General features: G+C 47.8%; 1 protein-coding gene across 3 annotated transcripts in view; it reads right to left on the bottom strand.

Moving 5' to 3' along the window:
- LOC119954494 (transcription factor CP2-like) overlaps positions 1 to 25,531 on the bottom strand; it is a 52,666-nt gene that overhangs the window by 5,458 nt on the left and 21,677 nt on the right. For 2 of the 3 annotated variants that reach the window (XM_038779776.1, XM_038779778.1), the window contains 8 exons: positions 24,710 to 24,816; positions 23,559 to 23,711; positions 22,354 to 22,464; positions 22,161 to 22,261; positions 18,025 to 18,079; positions 15,554 to 15,647; positions 7,961 to 8,051; positions 2,883 to 2,980 (listed from right to left, as the gene is read on the bottom strand). In XM_038779776.1, the coding sequence (XP_038635704.1) occupies positions 2,883 to 2,980; positions 7,961 to 8,051; positions 15,554 to 15,647; positions 18,025 to 18,079; positions 22,161 to 22,261; positions 22,354 to 22,464; positions 23,559 to 23,711; positions 24,710 to 24,816 (810 nt within the window). The remainder of the gene's footprint in view (positions 1 to 2,882; positions 2,981 to 7,960; positions 8,052 to 15,553; positions 15,648 to 18,024; positions 18,080 to 22,160; positions 22,262 to 22,353; positions 22,465 to 23,558; positions 23,712 to 24,709; positions 24,817 to 25,531) is intronic. The other variant, XM_038779777.1, reaches the window with a different exon arrangement.

The following is a 25,531-nucleotide window of genomic DNA, read 5'->3' as shown; positions in this document are numbered from 1 at the left end:
CTATTGACCTATTCCTGATGTTTTTTGCCAGTTCGCTTTAACTAGCTTTGCTTTCATGCACTTGTAATTGTCTTTATTTAAATTACTAGTCTTGGACCCAATCTTCTCTCCCTCAAACTGAATGGACCATTCAATCACATTACGATCACTGCTACGGGGGGTACTTTCACTGGGGTGATTAATTAATCCTATCTTGTTGCATAATGCCAGGTCCAGCATAGCCTGCTCTCTGGTTGGTCCAGAACATGCTGTTCTAAGAATCTATCCTGAAAACATTCTACGCTCCCTTTGCTCATCTGGCTTCTCCGGTCTATATGTAAATTAAAATCCCCCATGGTTATCACCATACCTTTCTGACAAGCTTTCATTATTTCTAGCTTTAGACCCTGGCCTATTGTGTGGTTACTGTTCAGGGACTGCTTCTACTTATTGGTTTCCTGAACTAACATCATTCCTCTCTATTGTGCTAATACCGCTATAAATTAAAATGTTGCTGCCCCTCGAGGACAATCCGACGCTCTCCGATGATCTCACTGACCCATCAGGAATCATTTCAGTGCTCCATCAAGGACCCCAATTTGAAAAATCATGAATTATGTTGTGTCACTTATGATGCAGAATGGCGTCGTGCATTATTCTTTATAATCAGGGGGTGGAGATCCTCTGACATAATATTAAAGTGAAACAAAAAAATAATTCACACGGGAGTGATTGTTTTAATTCCTTTCTGCAAAACAGTACAAAGTTAGTGAAGCTGTAATCCTGTATTCTTGTCACTAGAGGGAGTTAGTGTCCTTTTGTGTTAGTCACAGGACGGCTAACTCTAAAGTGTCATTTTTTCAGAGAGCATCTTCTCAGTGTTTTTTCCCTTGGGGGAATAGGGGGGAAGTGGGTGAAAAGTGTCAATTCTACTCCGCTATAGCTCAGCCATAAAGATCCCAGGGTGGCATTCCAGGCACTATGGTTCAGCCAGGGATCTTGGCCCTATTTATAACATAGAACATACAGTGCAGAAGGAGGCCATTCGGCCCATCGAGTCTGCACCAACCCACATAAGCCGGTAAAATTGACTGAACAGGATTCCCCCCCCCCCCCCCCCCCCCGAAACTGTCCGCCCAAACCGAGATGCAACTTCACGGTTTGGCGGGCAAGGCCTCGGGCGAGAAACCCATCCATCCACCTTCTGGCCCTTAAGTGGCTACAAGGGCCTTATCCACCCAGCCTCAATTTTTAGGGTGCAGAGGCTGGGAAAGTGACATTTCCAATTTTCCCCATCTCGGGTGGGAAGTGGGGGTGGAGGGGGGGCCCCACTCACCCCTCGGAATGTTGGAGCTCTGGGACCCTCTCCCTCCTGGCCTACCCCCTGATGCCACAATCGCCCCACTGGGGTTTACCTCAAAATCCCGGGACCTTGTCCCTGGCAAGCCGCTGTACTACTGCTTCTGGCCACTGACGCGCTGTGACTGGCTGGGTTGAGAGCTGTCAGCCAATCAGATTGGCCAGCAGTTCTCACGGGTTCAACTTCTTTCCAAGGTCGGGCAGAAGTCTTGCCCCCTGTTGATCAACACTCAAGTGAGTGTTAAATGACAGCGAGAATGCAAGCCAATTGCTTGCCATCCTTAAGATTCTACTCTTAGTGTCTAAACAGGCCTCCTAGAATTTCAGTGGGTGAGATCTTAACACATTCAAAGCCCGAGAATCAGATTGTGCCCAAGGAATATTGGATGCAAGGGTGCCAGCTCTGATTGGACATCTGGCAGAGGTTTTTGACCTTCAGCCTCGATCTGTCACACTTCCACGATTGGTCTCTCAACATGTCTGACCCCTTGACCCACAGTCTTTTCTGTGTCCCTTCGACATGATTTACAAAACTGGCTCCGGGGATAGACCATAAGCCCATAAGACATAAGAGCAGAATTAGGCCACCGGGGCCATCGAGTCTGCTCCGCCATTCAATCATGGCTGATATCATCTTATCCCCATTCTCCTGCCTTCTCCCCATAATCCCCTTATTAATAAAGAGAAGAGAGACTTCACTTCTGAGGATAGGGTTACAAAGCTGGGCTGTTCTATCTGGAGAAGCAACGGTTGAGAGGATATTTGAGAAAGATGCTGAGGGGCCTGGACCGAGCAAGTCACGAGAACCTGTTCCCATCAGCAGGAAGGTAGAGAACCAGAGGTTACAGATTCAAGATAAATGGCAACAATGGGAACACGAGGAATAGCTTTTCGATGCAGCGTTGGCAAAGATCTCCGGTGAAAGTGTGGAGGAGGCAGATTCAATCAAAAGAGAACTGGATAATTTTCTGAAGAGAAAGAAATCCAGGTCTTGGGGGGAGGTGGGGAAAGACAGGGGTGGAACTCGCTGAGGAGCTGTTGCAGAGAATGTTGGACATGGACACAACAGGATGAATGCTCTCCTTCAGTATTGCAAACTTTCTGACATCTCTACACCAATTAGAAAGAAAAAAAGACTCCTTGTTGCCAATTGGATAATCCTTGACTGTCGAGCAGCCATTTCCCCCCACTCCAACATCTGTGAATACTTTTCTTTATTAGTTAGAAAGAATTTTTTTTAAATACTTTCGTCTGGGATTGCTCATAGCGATGCCCAGGAGATGAAGCTTTAACCCTGGAGGTTTCAGATCAATACTGTAGAGTTACTCACCCTTGCAGAAGGTGGGTGAAGATCAGACCAAGCAGGCCCGTGATGGCCTCCCCCCCCCCCCCTACCCCCCCCCCCACCCACCTCCCCCACCCCACTTTCCCTCGTGTCTCCACTCAACCAGCCAGGATCTCTGCTGGGGCTCCCTGCCCTAATTATCGTCACCGTCATTCAGTGCTCCTAGCCATGGTGTTTTGATACTGATGTGGCTACATACCACACATGGCAGCGCTGGGAGATTCTTGACCATCCTCCTTCTCCTTTCCTTGCTGTGACTCCTGGCACATATAAACTGTCAGACGTGGCCGAATGGACCTGTGGACAAAAATAGTACGATCACGGGATTGTTTGCCGACCGTAGCTTCTCTCTCTGCTGTTTAAAAAATGAACTCCTCACTTTCTGCTCTTGCCTCCGCGCCTGAATGTTGTGGCTTCAAACCCCACTCCGGAGAACGGGGCACAAAATCTAAGCTGATCACTCAACGCTGCGGCACTGAGGGAGTTGCTGCACCGAGGGAGTTGCTGCACTGAGGGAGTTGCTGCACCGAGGGAGTTGCTGCACTCTCAGAGCTGCCACCTTGTGGTTGAGGTGTTGAGCTGAGAGCTGGCTGCCCTCTTGGATCCATGCAGAAGATGCCATGGCACAATTTAAAGAAGGGATGGAGAATTCACCTCAGGCGTCCTGGCCAACGTTTATGCCTCGACCCGCAGGTTGTTTAGTCAGTAACATCGCATTGCTGTTTATGGCAGCTTGCTGTGCACAAATTGGCTGCTGTGTTTTCTTCAATTACAGTAGTGGCTGTATTTCAAAATTTCTTCACTGGCAGTAAAGTGATTTGCAGAGTCTGGAAGTTGTGAGAAGTGCTGAACAATAGCAAATCTCTGACTCAGCCTTTTCTACTTCTCTAACCTCTGTTAAGATGCTCCCTAAAACCTATCTGTCTTAATATCTCCTTCGGTAGCTCAGTACAAATTCTGTCGCTACTGTAGAGTGCCTTGGGACTTTTACTAAATTATAAGTGCTATATTAAAGCAATTTATTGCTGTTTCAGACATTGTCATAAAGGAAATCTTCCCATGATGCACCACTGAACAAGTTCATTACATCTTCAGCATGTCTGCACTGGTCACTAATTTGTTAATATGCACTTATTGAAATGGAAAAGACAAGTGTTTACTTTTCCCATAAGAATCAATTCCTCAGAGGAATTGATCTAACTGGAAACCAGGCCATCGTAGACTTGGTATTGTATAATAATATTTTTTTTTATAATCTTTGTTGTCACAACTAGACTTACACTAACACAGCAATGAAGTTACTGTGAAAAGACAGCAGTTGCCACATTCCTGCGCCTGTTCAGGTACACACAGGGAGAATTCAGAATGTCCAAATTACGTAACAGCATGTCAATCGGGTCTTGTGGGAGGAAACTGGAGCACCCGGAGGAAACCCACGCAGACACAGGGAGAACGTGCAGACTTTGCACAGTTACCCAAGCCGGGAGTCGAACCTGGGACACTGGAGCTGTGAAGCAACAGTACCAACCACTGTGCTACCTTGCCTCCATTTGCATAATGAGAATGGAATCATTGGCAGTTTTGTTGGGCGAGGCCTTTGGGGATGAGTGACCATAACATGTCGAATTCTTCATCAAGATGGAGAGTGATATCGTTGATCCTAGGACTAGAGGCCTGAACCTAAATGAAGGAAACTACGTTGATATGAGGTGTGAGTTGGCTATGATAGATTGGGGGATGTTACTTAAAGGGATGACTGTGGCTGGGCAATGGCAGGCATTCAAAGATGCTTGGGTGAACAGCAACAATTGTTCATTCCTCCCTGGCACAAAAATATAAAATGGGAAAGGTGGTCAAACCATGGCTTACAAGGGAAATTAGGCAGAGGGAAAATGGAATTGTAGACCAGTCAGCCTCACGTTGGTAGTGAAGAAAATGCTAGAGTCCATTATAAAAGATTTTATAGCAGAGCACTTGAAAAATAGTGGCACGATCGGACAGAGTCAGCATGGATTTGCGAAAGGGAAATCATGCTTGACAAATCTACTGGAATTCTTCAAGGATATAATTAGTAGAGTTGACAAGGAGGAGTCAGTGGATGTGGTTTATTTGGACTTTTAGAAGGCTTTTGACAAAGTCTCACATAAGAGATTAGTGTGTAAAATTAAAGTGCATGGGATTGGGGGTAGTGTGTTGAGATGGATTAAAAAACGGTTTGGTAAACAGGAAACAAAGAGTAGAAATACATGGGTCTTTTTCAAATTGGCAGGCAGTGATTAATGGGGTACCGCAGAGATCGGTGCTGGGCCCTCAGCTGCTCACAATATATGTTCATGATTTAGATAATTTAAATTTAATATCTCCATATTTGCCGATGAGACAAAGCTGTGAGGGAGGGTGAGCTGTGAGGAGGATGCAGAGATGCCTCAGTGTGATTTGGACAAGTTGAGTTAGTGGGAAACAGATGCAATATAATGTGAATAAATGTGGGAGTATCCACTTTGGTAGCTAAAACAGGAAGGCAGACTATTATTTGAATGGCTATAGATTGAGAGGGGAATGTGCAAGGCCCCGGGGGTCCTCGTTCACCAGTCACTGAAGATAAGCAGGCAGTAAAGAAGGAAAATGTTATGTTGCCCTTCAAAGCGAGAGGATTCAAGTACAGGAGCAGGGCTGTCTTGCTGCAATTATAAGGGGCCTAATTACCCATCCCTAATTGACCTTGAGAAGATGGTGGTGAGCTGCCTTCTTTCACCGCTGCAGCCCATGTGGTGTAAATACACCCACAGTGCTGTTAGGGAGGGAGTTCCAGGATTTTCCCCATGACAACGAAGGAACAGCTGGTATATTTCTAAGTCAGGATGGTGAGTGGCTTGGAGGGGAACTTGCTGGTAATCATGTTCACATCTACCTGCTGCCTTGTCCTTCTAGATGGCAAGTGGTCAGAGGTTTGGAAGGTGCTGTCGAAGGCGCCTTGGTGGGTTGCGCAGTGCATCTTGTAGATGGCACACACTGATGCTACTGTGCGACAGTGGTGGAGGGAGTGTATGTTGAAGGTGGCGGATGGGGTGTCAATTAAACAGGCTGCTTTGTCCTGGTTGGAGTTGTACTCATCCAGGCAAGTGGAGAGTATTCCATCACACTCCTGGCTTGCACCTGGTAGGTGGGGGACAGGCTTCGGGGAGTCAGGAGGTGAGTTACCCACCACAGGCTGCCTAACCTCTGACCTGCTCTTGTAGCCATAATATTTGTATGGCTGGGTCCAGTTCAGTTTCTGGTCAGTGGTAGCCCCCAGGGTGGGGGATTCAACAATGGTGATGTCAAGGGGAGATGGTTAGATTCTGTCTTGTGGGAGATGGGCATCACCTGGCACTTGTGTTCACCTTTGGCTTAATATTTCAAAAATCACCACAAATTGAAATCTGTTTCTGTATTTCAATCTGAACAAGTAAACAACTCGGGTAAAAGCAAAATACTACGGATGCTGGAAATCGGAAATCGAAACAAAATGCTGGAAAAACGCAGCAGGGCAGGCAGCATCTGCGGCCAGAGAAACATAGTAAATGTTCTGAGTTGAATAACTCTTCTTTGGAAAAAGCGGAAGAGTGTTGGGAAGAATCATTCGGCTCGAAGTGTTAACTCTTTCTCTTGCCGCAGCGGATGCTGCCAGACCTGCTGAAGTTTTCGAGCCCGTTATGTTTCTATGGCCAACAGCAAAGGACTTGCATTGCCTCTAGGGGGCAATCTTTACCCAAGTACAGAGTTGTATTTATCATGTCCTGTATATTGGACAAAACAGAACGTGAACTTTTTTCATAGAATTTACAGTGCAGAAGGAGGCCATTCGGCCCATCGAGTCTGCACCGGCCCTTGGAAAGAGCACCCTACCTAAGCCCACACCTCCACCCTATCCCCGTAACCCAGCAACCCCTCCCAACCTTTTTGGACACGAAGGGCAATTTAACACGGCTAATCCACCTAACCCGCACGTCTTTGGACTGTGGGAGTAAACCGGAGCACCCGGAGGAAACCCACGCAGACACGGGGAGAACGTGCAAACTCCGCACAGTGGAGTTGGGTCAGACAGTGACCCAAGCCGGGAATCGAACCCGGGACCCTGGAGCTGTGAAGCAATTGTGCTAACCACTGTGCTACTGCGAGTTATCGAAGTATGCTAAATGGCAGTATAATAATTAATTAATTATTTGTAAACAGTTGTTTTATCTTGGAAAGGGAGTTTATATGAGAGAATATCCAAGAATCCATGCCCAGGGACCAGCCTTGATTATTTCCCTTCAGTTTGGACATGTGGCAGACCCATCAATAAAGTTTTACCTTAAATCTTATGACACCAGGTAATCCTGAATCCTAGCAATAACAGGTGGTGATACAAATGACAAACACTGAACCAGTTGTCATATACGTCCGCTCCTTTATTTTAACAGGTTGGTTTGTGTTGCTGTTAGCATAGTGGAATACATCATCGAAAGATTGTGTGAATGGGTTATGGATCCACCACCTATTGTTGTCATCTCCAGCTCTCCCAGATTAGGCAATGTATACTGCTGATCACAGGGAATAATGCCTGTTCCCAGCCTATCACAACATTTTAACTTACACAGAGGTTGAAGCACAGAAACAGACCTTCCAGCCCAGCTGATCTTTGCTGGTATTCCTGCTCCGCAACAACCTCCTCCCACCTCTCCATCGAACCCAACTGACATCATCCTCCAATCATTTCACCCTCAGGCCCTCATCTGGCTTCCCAGTAAACATATCTATCTACTCACCTCAACTACTCCATGAGGTACAAGTTTCTACATTCCTGTCACTCTCTGGGCCAAGGAGGTCCTCCAGAATTCCCTAATGGACGGGTGGCACGGCGGGAGCAGTGGTTAGCACTGCTGCCTCAGGGCAGGTTTGATCCCGGCCTTGGGTCACTGCCCGTGTGGAGTATGCACATTCTCCCCCTGTCTGTGTGGGTTTCGTCCCCACAACCCAAAAGATGTGCGGGGTTAGGTGGATCGGCCATGCTAAATTGCCCCTTAATTGGAAAAAAAATGAATTCCCTATTGGAGTGATCTAATATTTATAGCCCCTTTTTTCGGTCACCCCCCCCCCCCACACACACAAGTGCAAGTTTCTTCTCCACAGCCTATCCTTTCATTATCCTGAAGGTTTCAGCTGGTGCCTTAGGTGTTGTGCTGCCACCTGTCAAAACAGAGTTGATTAGTCATTAATCTGCCCAGAGATTCTGGCTGATGGTGACAGCTGTACCTTAGCCGGAGTGCGTTAAAGAGTCTGATTCCATCCGCTGCGCCACAGATTTGAATGATGTCACTGCGTGAGAGTTTAAGTAGATCGGCACCTAGGGATTTGAATACGGAACAATTTAGCAAGTGTTAAAAAAAAAATTAAAATTCAACCGTGCTGCAGAAAGTTAGGGCTCATGGGCTTGGGCGGGTAATAGGTTAGCGTGGGTCGGTTGCTGGGCAGAAAACCCAGAGAAGGAATGAGTCATTTTATAAAATAAACACTTCACACAGACACCCGCTCGCTCCATTAGGGTGGTTTTTAATCCAATTTCCTGAACAGATTTCCAGTTTAACTTCTTTCAAATGCCAAAAACATTTTTCAGCAAATTAAATCTGAGTGCATTCTCATGTTTTATTTGAAAAAATAAATCATTCAACTCCTCCGCATTCTTTCTTCACAGGTCTATTGAAATTGTTGGGAAATATTAGCCAGGGAGCCTCTCCTTGAGACTATTCAAGTCATCCTTTTTGTAGAGACTGAAAGATGACTGGGAACCTGCTGGGCAACTTTACTCTGGATATAACCAAACATCAGACTATAGTTCCGAAGACGTTACACGGGGCAGGTGTCCAGTCAAGCTCCACCTTGAATGCTGCGTCCTTTCACATCAGGCATCCGGCGTCTCGCCATAGCAACACTGGAGCAGGAGTAAGTCATTCAGCCCCTCGAGTCTGCTCTGCCATCCAATCAGATCATCAGCTTCCATAACGCCCTGGCGAAGAGAATTCCAAAGGTTACGGGGTGGCACGGTACACAGTGGTTAGCACCGTTGCCTCACTGCTCCAGGGTCCCAGGTTCGATTTCCGGCTTTAGGTCACTGTCTGGACGGAGTCTGCATGTTCTCCCCGTGTCTGAGTGGGTTTCCTCCGGGTGCTCCGGTTTCCTCCCCCAGTCCAAGGATGTGCAGGTTAGGTGCATTGGCCATGATAAATTGCCCTTAGTGTCCAGAACGATGAGGTGAGGTTACTGGGTTACGGGGATAGGGTGGAGCCATGGGCTTCAGTAGGGTGCTCCTTCCAAGGGCCAGTGCAGATTCGATGGGCCGAATGGCTGCCTCTGCACTGTAAATTCTATGGTTCACCACCCTCTGAGTGAAGAATTTCGTCCTCGCCTCAATTCTAAGGGCAATATGGTAGCACACTGTTTAGCACTGTGGCTTCACAGTGCCAGGGTTCCAGGTTCGATTCCCCGCTGGGTCACTGTCTGTGCGGAGTCTGCATGTTCTCCCCGTGTCTGCGTGGGTTTCCTCCCACAAGTCCCGAAAGACGTACTGTTAGGTAATTTGGACATTCTGAATTCTCCCTCAGTGTACCTGAACGGGTGCCGGAATGTGGCTACTAGGGGCTTTTCACAGTAACTTCATTGCAATGTTAATGTAAGCCTACTTCATAGAATAAAGTTTATTATTATAAACGATGACCACTTATTCTGAGACTATATTCCCTAGCCAGAGAAAAAGTCTTTCTGCATCTACGTTCATGAAACCTGTATGAATTCTATGGGCGGGATTCTTTGATCCCGCGCCGGGTCGGAGAATCGCTGGGGGGGGGGAGGAAGGGGGGCGCGATTCACCCGACGTTGCTCTGAAGCCAGTCCGCCGATTCTCCGGTCACCGGTGCCATTGGCGCTGGCGCGGTTGGCGTGGCGCCTGTCGGGGGCGTTGAATGCTGCACCCCCGGCAATTCTCCTCGTGCGATGGGCCGAGTGCCCGCTGGGTTAGGCCGAGTCCCGCCGGCGCCGTTCTCGTGTGGTCCTACCCGGCGGGACCTCAGCGTTCATGTTGCGGGGGGCAACCTGGTGGGGAGGAGGGGGGGATCCGTCCCAGGAGGTCCTACAGGGTGTCCTGGCCCACGATCGGGGCCGACTGATCGGCGGGCGAGCTTATCCTGGTGAGGGGCCTATGCTCCACCGCGCCGGGCCCCTGTAGCTCTCCGCCATGTTGCGTCGGGGCCGGTGTGGAGAAGGCAACTAGTGCACATGCGCGGACCCGCGACGCCCGTTCTGAAACCGATATCGGCAGCTGGAGTAGCGCGAGGTTCTCCAGTGCCATGCTGACCCCCTGTGCGGCGCAGGATCGCTGCTCCCCGGGGCCAGATGACGCCTTCGTAAAACACCCCGGCGTTTACGACGGCGTTAACACTTAGCCTCAGGATCAGAGAATCCCGCCCATATGTTTCAATGAGTTAATAGTATTTTTTATAAAATCTGTCTAATTTTAGCGTGTTTCACTGGTCTTTGCTGCTCTGTCTCATTCTTCTTTTCATTTAATTTCTTCCAACTGGTTCTTGTTCTGTCCAATCCAACATCCTAGTCTTCTCAATTAATGAGTGTCAACGATTGTCTGATGTTATTACTGGAGACTTTGTCACAGGATTTTGTGCCTCCAATGACTCAGCCCCGTCAGGTTTTTCTCCCCTCTCCAATATCCTTAGAACTGGTAAACAGAAATGTTCGAAGAAAATGAAATGAAAGTGCACAATTTTCCCACTGCAGTGTCCAGGCCATTAATCTATCATTTGTGATTCTAGGACTGTCCTGGGATTGTTGGCAGTCTCTCTTTTATCCTGAGTTGCATTTTCCCTTCCTATTTTTCACCTCCTTGTTCTCATTTTCTTTTCTCTCATTCTTCCCGTCAGACTATTATTAATACTGCAATGCAGGTGGGTTTCAGCTGGCTGTGCCTTGCTGCATTCACTGGGAGGTGTTTGCAGTGTAATGTCTGACATGCTCTGCCTTTTTTGAACACTGCCGGTCAAAGGGCTGTACAGGTATTTTGCAGGTGCGAACAATTTTCAAACTTCTGAAATCCTTTTCCTTCAAAATGAGTTCGATCGACCAGTTTTTCCAAATGGTTGAAAGTGCAGAAACGTAAAGGTCAAACCAGTCACACCTTGTGCGTTGCCCACTCAATCTTTGGTGACATTTCAAACGTGGAGGAGTCTCAGTTGCCAAATAAACTGGTCAGTGCCCCTCCCCACTCCAAACGTGTCCTTGGCTTGACGGAAGAAATGCCTCAGGCCACTGGAACATTCTGCTCGTCTCATTTAGTTGAACAAGTTTCTTTGCAATGATTGATGTGTTACAGCATTCTTGCATTCTCGTTTCCATTAATCAAGGGTCCTCCAGGATTCTGTACTCCTCCCCCGCCCCCCCCCCCCCCCCCCCCCCCATTCCCACATTGCCCCTTCATATCAGTAATCTCCTCCACTCATTGCCCAGGCCTGTGCATCCTTGCTGATAAATCTGTCCGACATTCAGAACCCCTCAGACCTCACGTTTCACACAAACTCCAGAAATCTTGTCTTGCAGTAACTGGACTTTGATCTCCGTGCTCTTCAGCTTTCAATTGTTCGGGCTTTTCTCATGTCTTCAGGACAAAGCAAAGAGCCAATCCCCTGCAGTCAATGGTTCCTTCGCCTATCATTATCTTTCCTGAACTCAAATAGAATTCTCCACCTTCTCTATTTCTTACAGCTGCTTTTATCGCAGAAAGTAGGAGCAGGAAGAGATCATTAGTCCCTTCTCACCTGCTCCACGATTCATTATGATTGTGGCTGATCCTCTTATCTCAATGCCATACACCCACTCTCTCCCCCTCAGCCTTGATGCCTAGTCTCAAAATCCATCTATTTCCTTAAATATATTCAGTGTTTTGGCCTCCACAGCTTTCTGCGTTCGGGAATTCCACAGGTTCACCATCCTCTGAATGAAGAAGTTTCTGCTCATCTCAATCCTAAAGGCCTAGCTTGTATCCTGAGACTGGAACCCGTTTTTCTAAACCCTCCGACCAGAGGAAACAACATCCAGTCTGTCCAGGTCTGCCAAAATTGTATATGTTTCAAGGAGATCCCTCTCTCATCCTTCTAAATTCCAGTGAATACAGACCTCGTCAACCCAATCTGTCCTCATACGACAATCCTGCCAACCCAGGAATCGGTCGAGTGAACATTTGCTGTACTCCCTCTATGGCAAGCATATCCATTCTTAGGTAAGGTCACCAAAACTGCGCACAATACCCCAGATGTGATCTCACCAAGGCCGTGTGCAGGGGCTGTAAGACATCTAAATAAGCAAACCACAGCAGACACTGGGATCTGAAACAAGAACAGAGAATGTCGCAAAACTCAGCAGGTCTGGCAGAGAAAATAGTTTTTCTGTTTTTGAATTTAGAGTACCCATTTTATTTTTCCAATCAAGGGGCAATTTAGCGTGGCAAATCCACCTATAATGAACGTCTTTGGGTTGTGGAGGTGAGACCCATGTAGACACGGGGAGAATGTGCAAACTCCACATGGACAGTGACCCGAGGCTGCGATGGAAACCGAACCCTCGACGCCGTGGTGAGAAATCAGAGTCAACGCTTCGAGTGCATTTGGTTCTTTATCAAATCTGGACGAAGAGCCAAACAGACTCGAAACATTAACTCTGTTTCTCTCCTTACAGATGCTGCCAGGCCTGGTGGGTTTTTCCAGCATTCCCTCCTCCTGTTACAGTAAGATGTCCTTGCTCCTGTACTCTAATCCTCTTGCAATGAAGGCAAGCATACCATTTATCTTCCTAACCGCTTTCTTTCCATGATCACACCAAACAGTTATTTTCATCTGAACTCTTTGTACAACCCAAGCCTTTCCAAGACTTCCTTGTCTGAGGAGCCTAGTCTAACAGTAGAGCAGGAAGAGATTGTTCACAAATCAGATAGCCAAATAGCCTGGACACGTAAGCGGGCTGCTGGTGCTGGCAAAGTCAATAACGTTCTTCGATCTAGAATCATAGAATTTACAGTGCAGAAGGAGGCCATTCGGTCCATTAAGTCTGCACCCGTCCTTGGAAAGAGCGCCCTACTTAAGCCCGCACCTCCACCCTATTCCCGTAACCCAGTAACCCCCACCTAGCCTTTTTGGACACTAAGGGCAATTTAGCGTGGCTAATCCACCTAACCTGCACATCTTTAGACTGTGGGAGGAAACCGGAGCACCCGGAATAAACCTACGCAGACACGGGGAGAAGGTGTAGACTCCGCACAGACAGTGACCCAAGCTGGGAAATCGAACCTGGGACCCTGGAGCTGTGAAGCACCTGTGCTAACCACTGTACTACCGTGCCACCCACCTAGTTGAGCAAACGTCTTTAACTGACTGATGTCTTAGTCTTTTTGCATTGCCATTTCCCTTGACCCATCTGATAGACAATTTCATTTGACCTCTGGCCTCCAAGCTCTTGCCATCACAACCTTCTTGTCCTCATCCATTCGATCCAAGTTAGAACATAGAACAGTACAGCACAGAACAGGCCCTTCGGCACTCGATGTTGTGCCGAGCAATGATCACCCTACTCAAACCCACGTATCCACCCTACACCCGTAACCCAACAACCCCCCCCCCCCTTAACCTTACTTTTTAGGACACTACGGGCAATTTAGCATGGCCAATGCACCTAACCCGCACATCTTTGGACTGTGGGAGGAAACCGGAGCACCCGGAGGAAACCCAGGCACACACGGGGAGGACGTGCAGACTCCACACAGACAGTGACCCAGCCGGGAATCGAACCTGGGACCCTGGAGCTGTGAAGCATTTATGCTAACCACCATGCTACCGTGCTGCCCCAGTTCTTTGGCCAGAGCCTCTCAAAAGTTCCATGTTTGCTTTTTGTTTCTTTCTCTTCCTTCCTGTTCTCTTCCCTCCCATTCCTTCTTCCTTCCTTTGCCTTTTCTCTTGCTATTTTTCACCTTCTAGCTCCCATTATCTCCTTCTCTCTATGATTCTTTTTGTCCGACTAATGCTAATACGGTGAGTCAGAATTTTCTGTGATTTGTTTTGTTTGCAGTGTGGAGCTCCCTGCACTGATAGGTGTGACAACCTGACGTGCTTTGCCTTTGCTGTCTCCAGCAATCTGCCGCAAGCTTCACACACGGCCTTTAGTTGGAGAAGAGCTAAGTTGGCCCTCTTGTCAATTAAATGTTAGCTGGAAGCAAGAATAAAATCACCAGTAACTCACTGAGACATTAGCAAGGCTCTAGCCCTGTTGTTTTATTAGCATTTCTCCGCTAACTACGCTAACGTTATGTGCTGCCGATACAAACATTCAAAATTGGATAGATGCAAAATAAGGGCAGGTTGAGGGATGGGGAGAGCAGCTGGTTTCCAAAGCTGCATTAGCCCCGAATGGTTCACTTCGAGGTAAGAATTGGCAAAACTGACTGGTGGGAAACATCAGCTGATCCATCTAACCTGTCCCAAGATCTGACGGGAAGCCTATCCTTCTTCCCTCCACCCTGCCCCCAACACTGCGCCAGCCCCACCCCACTGCACAGCCACCCTCGGCAGCTCCTGCAAGAGGCACAAAAGCAGAACCCCCCCTCCCCCACCACCAGGCCAATAAGAGGGAGGTGGGGGGGGGGGAGCATTTTAGAAAATTTCACCCTGACTCCGCTCAGGTGATCAAAGTCAGTCCAGAGATCCCACACACAGCGTGTTATCCATGTGGCTGCAGAATGGAATGATAAAATGCACTTCTGGTTTTAAAATATTCTTTCTCCATTGAGAAACACAAGTGAAGGTTCATGGCCCACAGCACAGAATACTTCCAGGGGTCAACGTAGTGAAAGGGATAAATCGCAAGATAAATATCAGGTGATGTGGAGTGTAGCCTCTTTGCAAACACCGTGGGAAGACATGTGGACTGAGGCTTACAGTTTTAGAAAGTTCTGTTGAAAACAAGAGAAACAAGGCTGTCCGTTAAAAACCTAAAGTAAATATAGCACTAAAGTAAATCTGACACATGTAGGGAGCTCTTTCGGTGCAGGTGGGGAACAAACCTACCCCTAGGCCAGACGCTCTGTGTCCCAAGGACCTGATGACTATGGTAGCTGCAATCATATGCAAAACAGGTTAATGTTCAGCCTGTACATCCTTCCAATATACCAGCTGACTGGTTGTAAAGAGCGGGAGAGTCTCCTGGTCAGCCATGCTGCAGAGGCAACAGAAACCCACTGGAGCACTTTGCCAAACATAATGGGCAGCAATCCAAGGGGAGTCATGGTTGCCAACGCCCTCTTAATGCATGGCACCTGACCGAAGAGGCGGCGATACATATCGATCAACATGTGTTCGTTGCCACTCACTATTTCCTGCTAAACCTAACCTCTTGTGTAAAAGCCATCATAATTGATATGAGTGGGGTACATTTTCAACAGACGTCTGACAAGCCAAAATAAATGTCCTGCAAGTTTGAAGCAGTACAAATCACAGGTAATAAGAGATGATCATGCAAGGGAACACCAAGTCTGTTGCAAAATGTTCATTGTTTGGAAAATAATTTTGAATGCCTGATTGAATTTCTACATTGGAATGATTACCCAACGTAACAAAATTATTCAAAGTGTTTTACTTCATTTACTGGACGATGGGCTGCAATAGAATTCTCTCAAAGAATATGACTTCTTTCCAATCTTCCTCATTTTCTTGCCTAACCTCAGTCCTCTCCTTGAGCAGATCCACCTCTCTTTCTGCCATTCTACCTTCAGGTCAGGTGGACGGAACACTCAATTCTTACCTGAGAAATTTGCAAACAGTTTACAGAAGGTGGTGAATCGGTGTAGGTGAAGCCACTGTTGTGTTTCCTGAATGGTTAGTGTTGGCGAGAGGTGCTGCGAAAGAGACGGAAATCCCTTGAAATAGCATTCAGTCAAGATTAGTTAAGATTTTAAGTTGTTTCAAAATTACCACGGTTCATTCCAATTAACGTGAATTTTGATTACACGCATTCTCCACTTTGTTAAAGGTGTTGAAATTAATATTCTCCGGTGATGCTCTTGTGCCATTTCAGGGGTTTACTCGATGATGGTGACCCCTTTTTAAAAATAAATTTAGAGTACCCAATTAATTTTTCTCCAATTAAGGGGCAATTTAGCATGGCCAATCCACCTAACCTGCACATCTTTGGGTTGTGGGGGCAAAACCCACGCAAACACGGGGAGAATGTAGCAGCACGGTAGCATAGTGGTTAGCATAAATGCTTCACAGCTCCAGGGTCCCAGGTTCGATTCCCGGCTTGGGTCACTGTCTGTGCGGAGTCTGCACGTCCTCCCCGTGTGTGCGTGGGTTTCCTCCGGGTGCTCCGGTTTCCTCCCACAGTCCAAAGATGTGCGGGTTAGGTGGATTGGCCATGCTAAATTGTCCTAAAAAAAGTAAGGTTAAGGGGGGGGGGGGGTTGTTGGGTTACGGGTATAGGGTGGATACGTGGGTTTGAGTAGGGCGATCATTGCTCGGCACAACATCGAGGGCCGAAGGGCCTGTTCTGTGCTGTAATGTTCTATGTTCTATGTTCTAATGTGCAAACTTCACATGGACAGTGACCCAGGACCGGGATCGAACCCGGGTCCTCGGCGCCGTGAGACGGCAGTGCTACCACTGTGCCACAGTGCTGCCCTTCTGATGACCCCTTGAACGTCACACAGTTCAGCCCCTAGCTGTCCAAAACCTCTCTGCCCAACCACGATTCAGTGCCTGGACATTCTTCTGTACAATTGGAGCTTAGTGAAATGGTCGCAAACTCAAATCCCAAGGCAGGCTATGCAACTGAATTCAGTACATTTTGCTAATCAGTGGATTGGCACTAGGTAAATGACTGTGGAAAATAGCAGATTGTCCTTTAAAGCTCAGATACTTCACCATTATCTTTCAGGTAAAGGAGCTCAATTGCCCGCCTAGCCCAGACGACATTGGTGACCATTCCTTCAGCGGCCAGGGTCCTAAGCTCAGGAATTCTCTTGCTAAACCTCTCCACCTCTATGCTTCTCTTTCTTCTTGATACTTATTAAAGCCTACCTTTTTGACCAAACTTTTGGCCGTATGCCCTAATATCTCCAAATGCGGCTAATTTTACTTTCTCACGCTCCTGTGAAGCATCTTAGCAAATGTGTGAAAGTTGGTATATAAACGCAAGTTGACTCTTAATATCCTCTGAGGTGGGCCAGCAAACCATTTATAAAGTTGGGGAGACAGTGCATAGCGGTAATGTCACTGGGCTAGTAATCCAGTGACCCAGGTAAATGTTCTGGGGACATGGCTTCAAATCCCACCGTGGAATTTAAATCCAATTAACAACCTGGAATTGGAAAGCTTGTCTCATTAATGGTGACCATGAAATAAACCCACCTGGTTCACTAATGCCCGTTAGGGAAGGAAATCTGCCATCCTTATCCGGTCTGGCCTACATGTGACTCCAGACCCACAACAACGTGGTTGACTCTTAACTGTCCTCTAAAATGGCCTTGTAAGCCACTCAGTTTAAGGGCAATTAGGGATGGGCAACAAATCCTGGCCTTGATAGTGACATCCACATCCCATAAAATAGCAAATTAAAAAGAAAATGAAGAGTTGCTGCCCTCTCTTCAAAAAGAAAGCTCACCAACATTGCCATAACACCCCCGGCATGGATAATGACTGCGAATGTGTTAGCATCATCAAAATGTCAAGAACTGGACCGGAATTCTCCGGCCGTTGGGATTCTCTTTCCCTGCCGGCAGCGCACCCACTGGCCATGGGTTTCCCGGGGGCATGGGGCGGCTTCAATGGGAAATCACTTTGACAAGCAGCGGGAAGAGAGAATCCCGTCGCCAGTGAGCGGCCAAGAAACACCTGGCTGGCTGACCGGAGAATCCAGCCCGTGATTTCCAAAAATTATAATTCACCCCCTCAGAATTTCTCTTTATGTCACACGTGGTCGAGTCCTCGAGATTTTCGAGCATTATAATAATCTTTTATTGTCAGAAGTATGAAGTTACTGTGAAAAGCCCCTCGTCGCCACATTCCGGCATCTGTTCGGGTAAGCTGGTACGGGAATTGAACCCGTGCTGCTGGCCTTGTTCTGCATTACAAACCAGCTGTCCAGCCCACTGAGCTAAACCAACCCATCAGGTGCATGGCCCAGACATCAGCGCTTTACTTGATCGGGACTTCTGTCATACAATAACTTGCATCAAATATTACTGCCCAGGCCCGTATAGGAAGGGGAATACTGACCTCCACGGTGCTCTGTACTGATCCATCCACCTGATGATTCGGAGTTGAACAGCTGCTGCAGTAAGAAAAATATCTATCAGACATCACTTACACTTAATTAGCTCTGGACTTGCTCCATGTGTAAAATCAAACACACACAAAACCACTGCCAATAGTCATCACTCTCCTTCCAAACCCTTGACCTCAATCATGGAGATGAGCAAACACAGCTGGTGCAGTTTGTGACCTTCTAGCAGCCATGCTCATTGCCTTTACAATGCTCTCCATGTGGAGCTGGAAAACAATTTGGGAATAAACAGCCCATTGGGCAGGGTCTTATGCGTTCCCGCGGTGTATCACGGCAGCGGAGGAGGGCTGCCATTATCCAGTGGGCGCGATCTTCTAGTTCCACTGCTGTCAACATGGTTTCCCATTGTTTGTGCCCACCGCCACCAGGGAATCCATGGAGGCCTCACCGTTAGAGGAACGGGGAGATCCCACCAGCGGGAACAGCCAGAAAATTCCGCCTTTGGATTTCCTTCCCATAATTAACAGCTTCTCCCGGCCGAGAAATTGAAGCCCCATCACCCACATGAGAGGCAGGGTTATTAACCACTCTACAACCAGGAGGTGGTCAGCTTGCAAACGGGAACTCCACCAGCTCCAAGTCACTCACCATCCTGACTGGAAATGTTATTGCTGTTCCTTTACTATCACTGGCCCAAATTCCTGGGATTTCCCTCCCTAACAGCACTGTGGGTGTACCTACACCCCACAGACTGCCACAGTCCAAGAAGGCGACTCATCACCACCCTCTCAAGGGCAATTTCTACTGGCAATAAATGTTAACCTAGCCAGCAAAGCTCATGTTCTGGCAACGAATAACAAAATTCCGGTCACGCCTGTGTATAATCCATCCTCTTACATTATCACAAAAGATAAGAAAGCTGGGAGAATATCTTTATGCACGCCCATTTTCACCCTGTCCATTAGACGAGGGATAATCAAATACTGCAGCGTATAAATCACAAGATACCCTCAACCTCTATTCGGCACTATTTACACTGGCGTTCCTCACCTCTTAGTTTGCCCTGTTGAATTGTGTGTCTTTGAGAAGCACTCTGCCCTCTTGATGGGTAAATGCCAAGCTGAAACCCAAAGCTAAGCCACTTGGGATACATGCACGTTCATGGGAGCACAAATATAACCTCGGGCACGATTCTCCGCTCCCCACGCCGGGTGGGAGAATCGCGGGAGGGCCGGGCGAATCACGCCACGCCGCCCTGGCACCCCCTGCGATTCTCCCACCCCCCCACAAATGGTGTGTCGTATTTTTCGACACGCCGCTCGGAGAATCGCCGCTCGCTGTTTCTCATGATGACCGCCGATTCTCCGGCCCGGATGGGCCGAGCGGCCTGCCGAACCCGACCGGTTCACGGCAGCGCCAACCACACCTGGTCGCTGCCGGCGCGAACAACGCGCGACAGGTGAGTGTGGGGCCTGTGGGGGCTGGAGGGAGGATCGAGCACCACGGGCGAGCTCAGCAGATGTCTGGCCCGCGATCGGTGCCCACCGATCGTCGGGCCAGCGTCTGTAAACGGCGCACTCTTTTCCCTCCGCCGCCCCGCAAGGTCAAGCCGCCATGTCTTGTGGGGGCAGCGGAGGGGAAGACGGCAACCGCGCATGCGCGGGTTTGAGCCGGCCAACCTGCGCATGCGCGGCTGACGTCACTTCGGCGCCGCCGGCTGCGTCATTCCCGGCGCCCCGCATTGACGCAAGCGCCAAGGCCGGGCGTTCGGGATTCACGCACCCCCTGGTTGGGGGGGGGGGGGGGAGAATAGGGGGCAAGGAGCGGCCTCTGACGCCGGAGTGAAACACTCTGGGTTTCACTCCAACGTCGGCACTCAGTCTCCCTTTGGGAGAATCGCGCCCCTCATATCTGGTCTTTATGTGGCCAATCCACCTAGGCTGCTCGTCTTTGGGCCGTGGGAGTGAAACCCCACAGAGCCTCAAATCTCAATTGACCTGTTCAACCTACAAAGTGAAAATCACTTCAAAACCAGAGTGTGCTTCATGTCAAACTCTTGTTCAGTCCTCATCATTCAGCAGCTCTTCCTCCACCTTGAGCAGCCGGAATTTAACTTGATTTATTATTGAGGGAAGGAGAAAACATCCAGCCTCTTTGTTCAGTGGATTCTCTGATTAGTTGTGGGGCCTAAGGTGCAGGACGCTGCTCTTTCAAAGAACAAAGAAAAGTACAGCACAGGAACAGGCCCTTCGGCCCCTCAAGCCAGTGCTTCCATAGAACCAGAAAACCACACAGCACAGAAGAGGCCATTCAGTCTATCATGCTGGTGCCAGCTCTTTGGTAAAACTAGCCAATGAATCTGACTTCCCTGCTCTTTCTCCACATCCCTGTCGTTATTTTCCATTCAATATTTATCCAATTCATTTTTGGAAGTTACTGTTGCACCTGCTTTTGCCATCCATTCAGGCAGTGCATTCCAGCTCTGAACGATTGTCACAAACTTGTGTCCTCTAATTACCAACCCTTCTGCCGTCAAAAAAACAGCTTCTTGGTATTTGTGCTCAACAAAACCCTTCACGATTTCTGTATATCCCGGGGGAAGATGTTAGTGGTAATGACACTAAGCTACTCTACAAAGGCCAATCTAATGCTCTGGGGACATGGGTTCAAATCCCACTGAGGAAATTTTTAAAAATCAATTGACAAATCTGGAAAGTAGAGCTAGTGGGATTACTAAAGGTGTCCATGACAACCATGATTAATTATTGTAAAAACCCACCTAGTTCGCTACCCTTTGGGGAAGGAAATTTTCCATCCTTCCCCGGTCTGGCCTACACGTGACTCCAGATCCACAGCGATGTGGTTGACTCTAAACTGCCCCCTGAAATGGTCCAGCAAACCATACATTTCAAGGGCAATTAGGGATGGACAACAAATGCTGGCATTGCCAGTGATATCCAGGTCCCATTAACGAATAACGGAAAAACAACTATTTGTCAAATCTAAACAATATGACTTCGCCCTCCCCCCTAAGACATAGAACATAGAACAGTACAGCACAGAACAGGCCCTTCGGCCCTCGATGTTGTGCCGAGCAATGATCACCCTACTCAAACCCACGTATCCACCCTATACCGTAACCCAACAACCCCTCCCCTTTTAACCTTACTTTTTAGGACACTACGGGCAATTTAGCATGGCCAATCCACCTAACACGCACATCTTTGGACTGTGGGAGGAAACCAGAGCACCCGGAGGAAACCCACGCACACACGGGGAGGATGTGCAGACTCCGCACAGACAGTGACCCAGCCGGGAATCGAACCTGGGACCCTGGAGCTGTGAAGCATTTATGCTAACCACCATGCTACCGTGCTGCCCCTGTATACATGTATACATGTACACTGCAAATATCTCTCCAGTACCTCGATGTATATACACTCCCCCAGTTTTTACTTCCCCACACCTTGGTTTTTTACTTTTTATTTACGTGATTTTGCTAATTATATAGCGTTGTTGTTTTTATCTTGTTTGTATTATCTTCACTTTTTTCTCTTTTTTGTGTACACTTGTAAATATACTATGTTTGAAAAACCCAATAAAAACATTTTAAAAAAATAAATTTAGTGTACCCAATTCATTTTTTCCAATTAAGGGGCAATTTAGCGTGGCCAATCCACCTAGCCTGTACATCTTTGGGGAGAATGTGCAAACTCCACACGGACAGTGACTCAGAGCCGGGATCGAACCTGGGACCTCGGCACCGTGAGGCAGCAGGGCTAACCCACTACGCCACCGTGTTGCCCAATTAAAACATTTATTGAAAAAAGCAATGGGATTTTGTGGGCTGAATGGCCTTGTGCTGGATTCTCCGCCCCCAACCCGCCACATTTCAGGTTCACCACGCCGGCGGGATTCTTTGTTACGTCGGTCGGTCAATGGGGTTTCCCATTGTTGGGCAGCTCCATACCGTCGGGAAACTTCCGGGCTGCCGGCATAACAGAGAATCCCACCGACGGAGAATCCTGCCCCCTTGCATTCTAATCTCATGTTTTGTCTTTGACAGAGCTAAGTCTTGGCATGTTGAGGTTCTGCACAAGCAACAGGTTCACAATCAGAATGAACTTACCCCTCAGGAAGGTTGAATGGAATTGGCGAGGCAGGGCTATAGCCTGGGCTTCCAGCTGGGCTAATGCTTGAACAGGATGGGGTGTCAGGCCAGGGAGAACACTAATTGAAGAAAAGATAGATTAGTCATGTATCAAGAATATAGCAAGAATAGATCTCCACAACCCTGCGGTTGATAAGGGCTAATGTTTCACCTCAGTCAGGACTGTGGTTTCGTACGCTGGCTGGTACTTGGACCTCTCCTGTGGTGAGCGCTTCTCTATTTTCTCTTTATCGGTCTTGAGCTTCCTGTCGGCACCTTTAGGCTAGGATTCAACAGACGATCTGGTTATTATTACAGTGCTGGTTATGGGGCCTTGCTATGTGTAAATGGGCTGTAATTGTTCCTACATTACAACAGTGATCACTCGTCAAACAAATTAATTCTTGACTCAAATGCTCCTTTGGGATGCCCTTCAATCAAGAATGATGTTGTAATAATTTTTATTAGTGACACTTACATTAGGCTTACATTAACAGTGCAATGAAGTTACTGTGAAAAGCCCCTAGTCGCCACACTCCGGCATCTGTTCGGGTACACAGGGGGAGAATTCAGAATGTCCCATTCACCTAAGAAGCAAGTCTTTCGGGATTTGTGGGAGGAAACCGGAGCACCAGAAGAAAGGGGCAGCATGGTAGCATTGTGGTTAGCATAAATGCTTCACAGCTCCAGGGTCCCAGGTTCGATTCCCGGCTGGGTCACTGTCTGTGTGGAGTCTGCACGTCCTCCCCGTGTGTGCGTGGGTTTCCTCCGGGTGCTCCGGTTTCCTCCCACAGTCCAAAGATGTGCAGGTTAGGTGGATTGGCCATGCTAAATTGCCCATAGTGTCCTAAAAAGTAGGGTTAAGGGGGGGTTGTTGGGTTACGGGTATAGGGTGGATACGTGGGTTTGAGTAGGGTAATCATTGCTCGGCACAACATCGAGGGCCGAAGGTTCTGTTCTATGTTCTAAACCCAAGCAGACCTGGAGAGAGCATGCAAACTCCGCATAGACAGTGACCCAGTGATCCACAGTGGGAATCGAACCTGGGTCCCTGGCGCTATAAAGCAACAGTGCTGACCACTGTACTAATGTGCCCCCCTATAAGTGCAAGAAGAAAATGACAGAAACACAAAAGGTTTCAATGGAATTTAATGGATCTGATGAATTGAAAAGGAACCGATAAAAAACATGAATCTTCTAACAATGCTTGATTAAATTCTTCATCTAATTACTTGGTTGTGTTATTAATACTGTACAACAAAATCATGTCTCACGTCATGAAGCAGAGAGGGCTATTTGCAGCCGTGGCTGGTTTTTGACAATGATGAATGGATTCTAACCACATTCTGTTCTAAATGTAGTGGGAAAGTTCGGTACCTTAAAAACTTTAACCTGACAGCTCGCAGAGTGCAGATGTTCTGTGAAGTCTCCATTCTCATTCATCTTAAAGGTGTCGATCTGAATTCTGAAGGGGACACCCTTCTCACCGCCATTTTTCCTGGGCGTGAATTCCGTACTGATGCAGTGAACCTGAAGATGAGGAGCAGAGTTAATGAAATATGTGCAATCAGAGCGGGTTTTCCTTAGTCTGCGGGGGGGGGGGGGAGCCTGTTATTTCTTGTGGCGGATGAGTATTTACGCGTCTCTGCGCTATTTAATTGGAACTCCACCTGCAATCTCAATGTAAGAGATGGCTAGTAGAGAAAATTAATATGTTAAATACGTAAATTTTGAGAACTGGCAGAGTTTGGCTATTGGTGCTGAATGGAATGAATGTCAGACTGTCCTCTCTTGGTCCAGACCCTGGACTGCACTCATGACTAAAAGTGAAGAATACTCCCCTCTCAGCATAGTAGTTATTAAAAATGCACTGGTTGCATTAACAAAATTCTTTTTTTTTAACCTGTAAGATACACCGATACAAAAACACATCATTGCATCACTTCATTGTGACTAAGTGGCAGTCGTCTTATGTTTCCTTCCTCTGTGCGAGGTGTGAATGAAGAGGAAGTGAGGAGATAAAGACTTTGGCTGCTTGTGACGTTCTGGAGATCGGCAACTCGGCGTTACACCAAGTTGAGTTCCAAAGCGTTGTGCCGTGGAATAAATAGACCATCATTTTCTGTTGTGCCAAAGCAGCAGAGATGCCAACATGATGCCAGAGAGGAAGAGAAAAGCTAAAGCTGGGTCACAGTGGGCTGCTTCTGCGCAAAAACATCTAATCGCCAAACTGGTTATGGAAACATACACCCTAGGGACAGGACATCACCCAAGGAGACATGGGACAAAAGAATGTGGAGAGAGGCTGAAGATAGACTGACCCAAAAATGAGAGGAATAACTGTGGGGGGTTGGGGGGGGGGGGGGGGGGGGGGGGGGGTGGTGGGGCTAGGGAGGAAGGGGGGAGGAGACTAAAAAAAGTGTAAGGGAATACTCGAATAGATGAAAAAGGAAAGAGACTGTGAGGAGTTAAAGAAAGAAAAAAAGGAGTGGAATAGAGAAAGGAACAAGAGACAGAAAGACACAAACCTGGATGGAGACAGAGGTTTGTTTCTTTGGATCCCAGAGGAATTCTGCAGCGTTCAGCAACGTGGGGCTTATTCGTGGGTCGACAATTCCAACTGAGAGAGGAATATCTGAAGTGACAAAATCATTTGAGAAAGAAAGAGAATGTCACAGTGTGAAAGAAAACCATAGCAAATGATGGATTAGTTCAATTAAGTCCGAATGTTTCAGACCAAAGAATAGTTGGCAGCAAGCTCCAGGCTTTTGGGTGTTTTTGACTTGACGGGTGTGGAATAAAATGGCCTAATAGACCCACCCCCCCCCCCCCCCCCCCCCCCAAACCCCCATCTGATGGCACAAAGGAAATTGACATCTCACCATTTGAGGGATTGTAGTTGCAAACCTGGGGCTGGTTTAGCTGAGGGGCTGGTTTAGCTCACTGGGCTAAATCGCTGGCTTTTAAAGCAGACCAAGCAGGCCAGCAGCACGGTTCAATTCCCGTACCGGCCTCCCCGGACAGGCGCCGGAATGTGACGACTAGGGGCTTTTCACAGTAACTTCATTGAAGTCTACTTGTGACAATAAGCGATTTTCATTTTATTTTCCATTTTCAAACCTGTTGCCGATAAGCTTTGCGGCAGAACTGGTTAACATACCAATACTGTACATCATACTACCCAATCGCTTATGCTTCTTGTAATACCTTGCTGACTATTGACGGAGGCAGGCTGTGTCCTTCAATGAGTTAAAAACCTGCTATTTCTCCACTGCACTGTGCTTGTCTATTCCAGCTCAAACAATTCACCCCAATTGCAGCAAATTGTTTTTTTGCAGATCACACAGGCG

The sequence above is a fragment of the Scyliorhinus canicula genome, chromosome 19 (genome assembly GCF_902713615.1).
Source record: "Scyliorhinus canicula chromosome 19, sScyCan1.1, whole genome shotgun sequence".
Taxonomy (NCBI): domain Eukaryota; kingdom Metazoa; phylum Chordata; class Chondrichthyes; order Carcharhiniformes; family Scyliorhinidae; genus Scyliorhinus; species Scyliorhinus canicula.
This window is presented reverse-complemented; position numbering and strand designations above follow the sequence as displayed.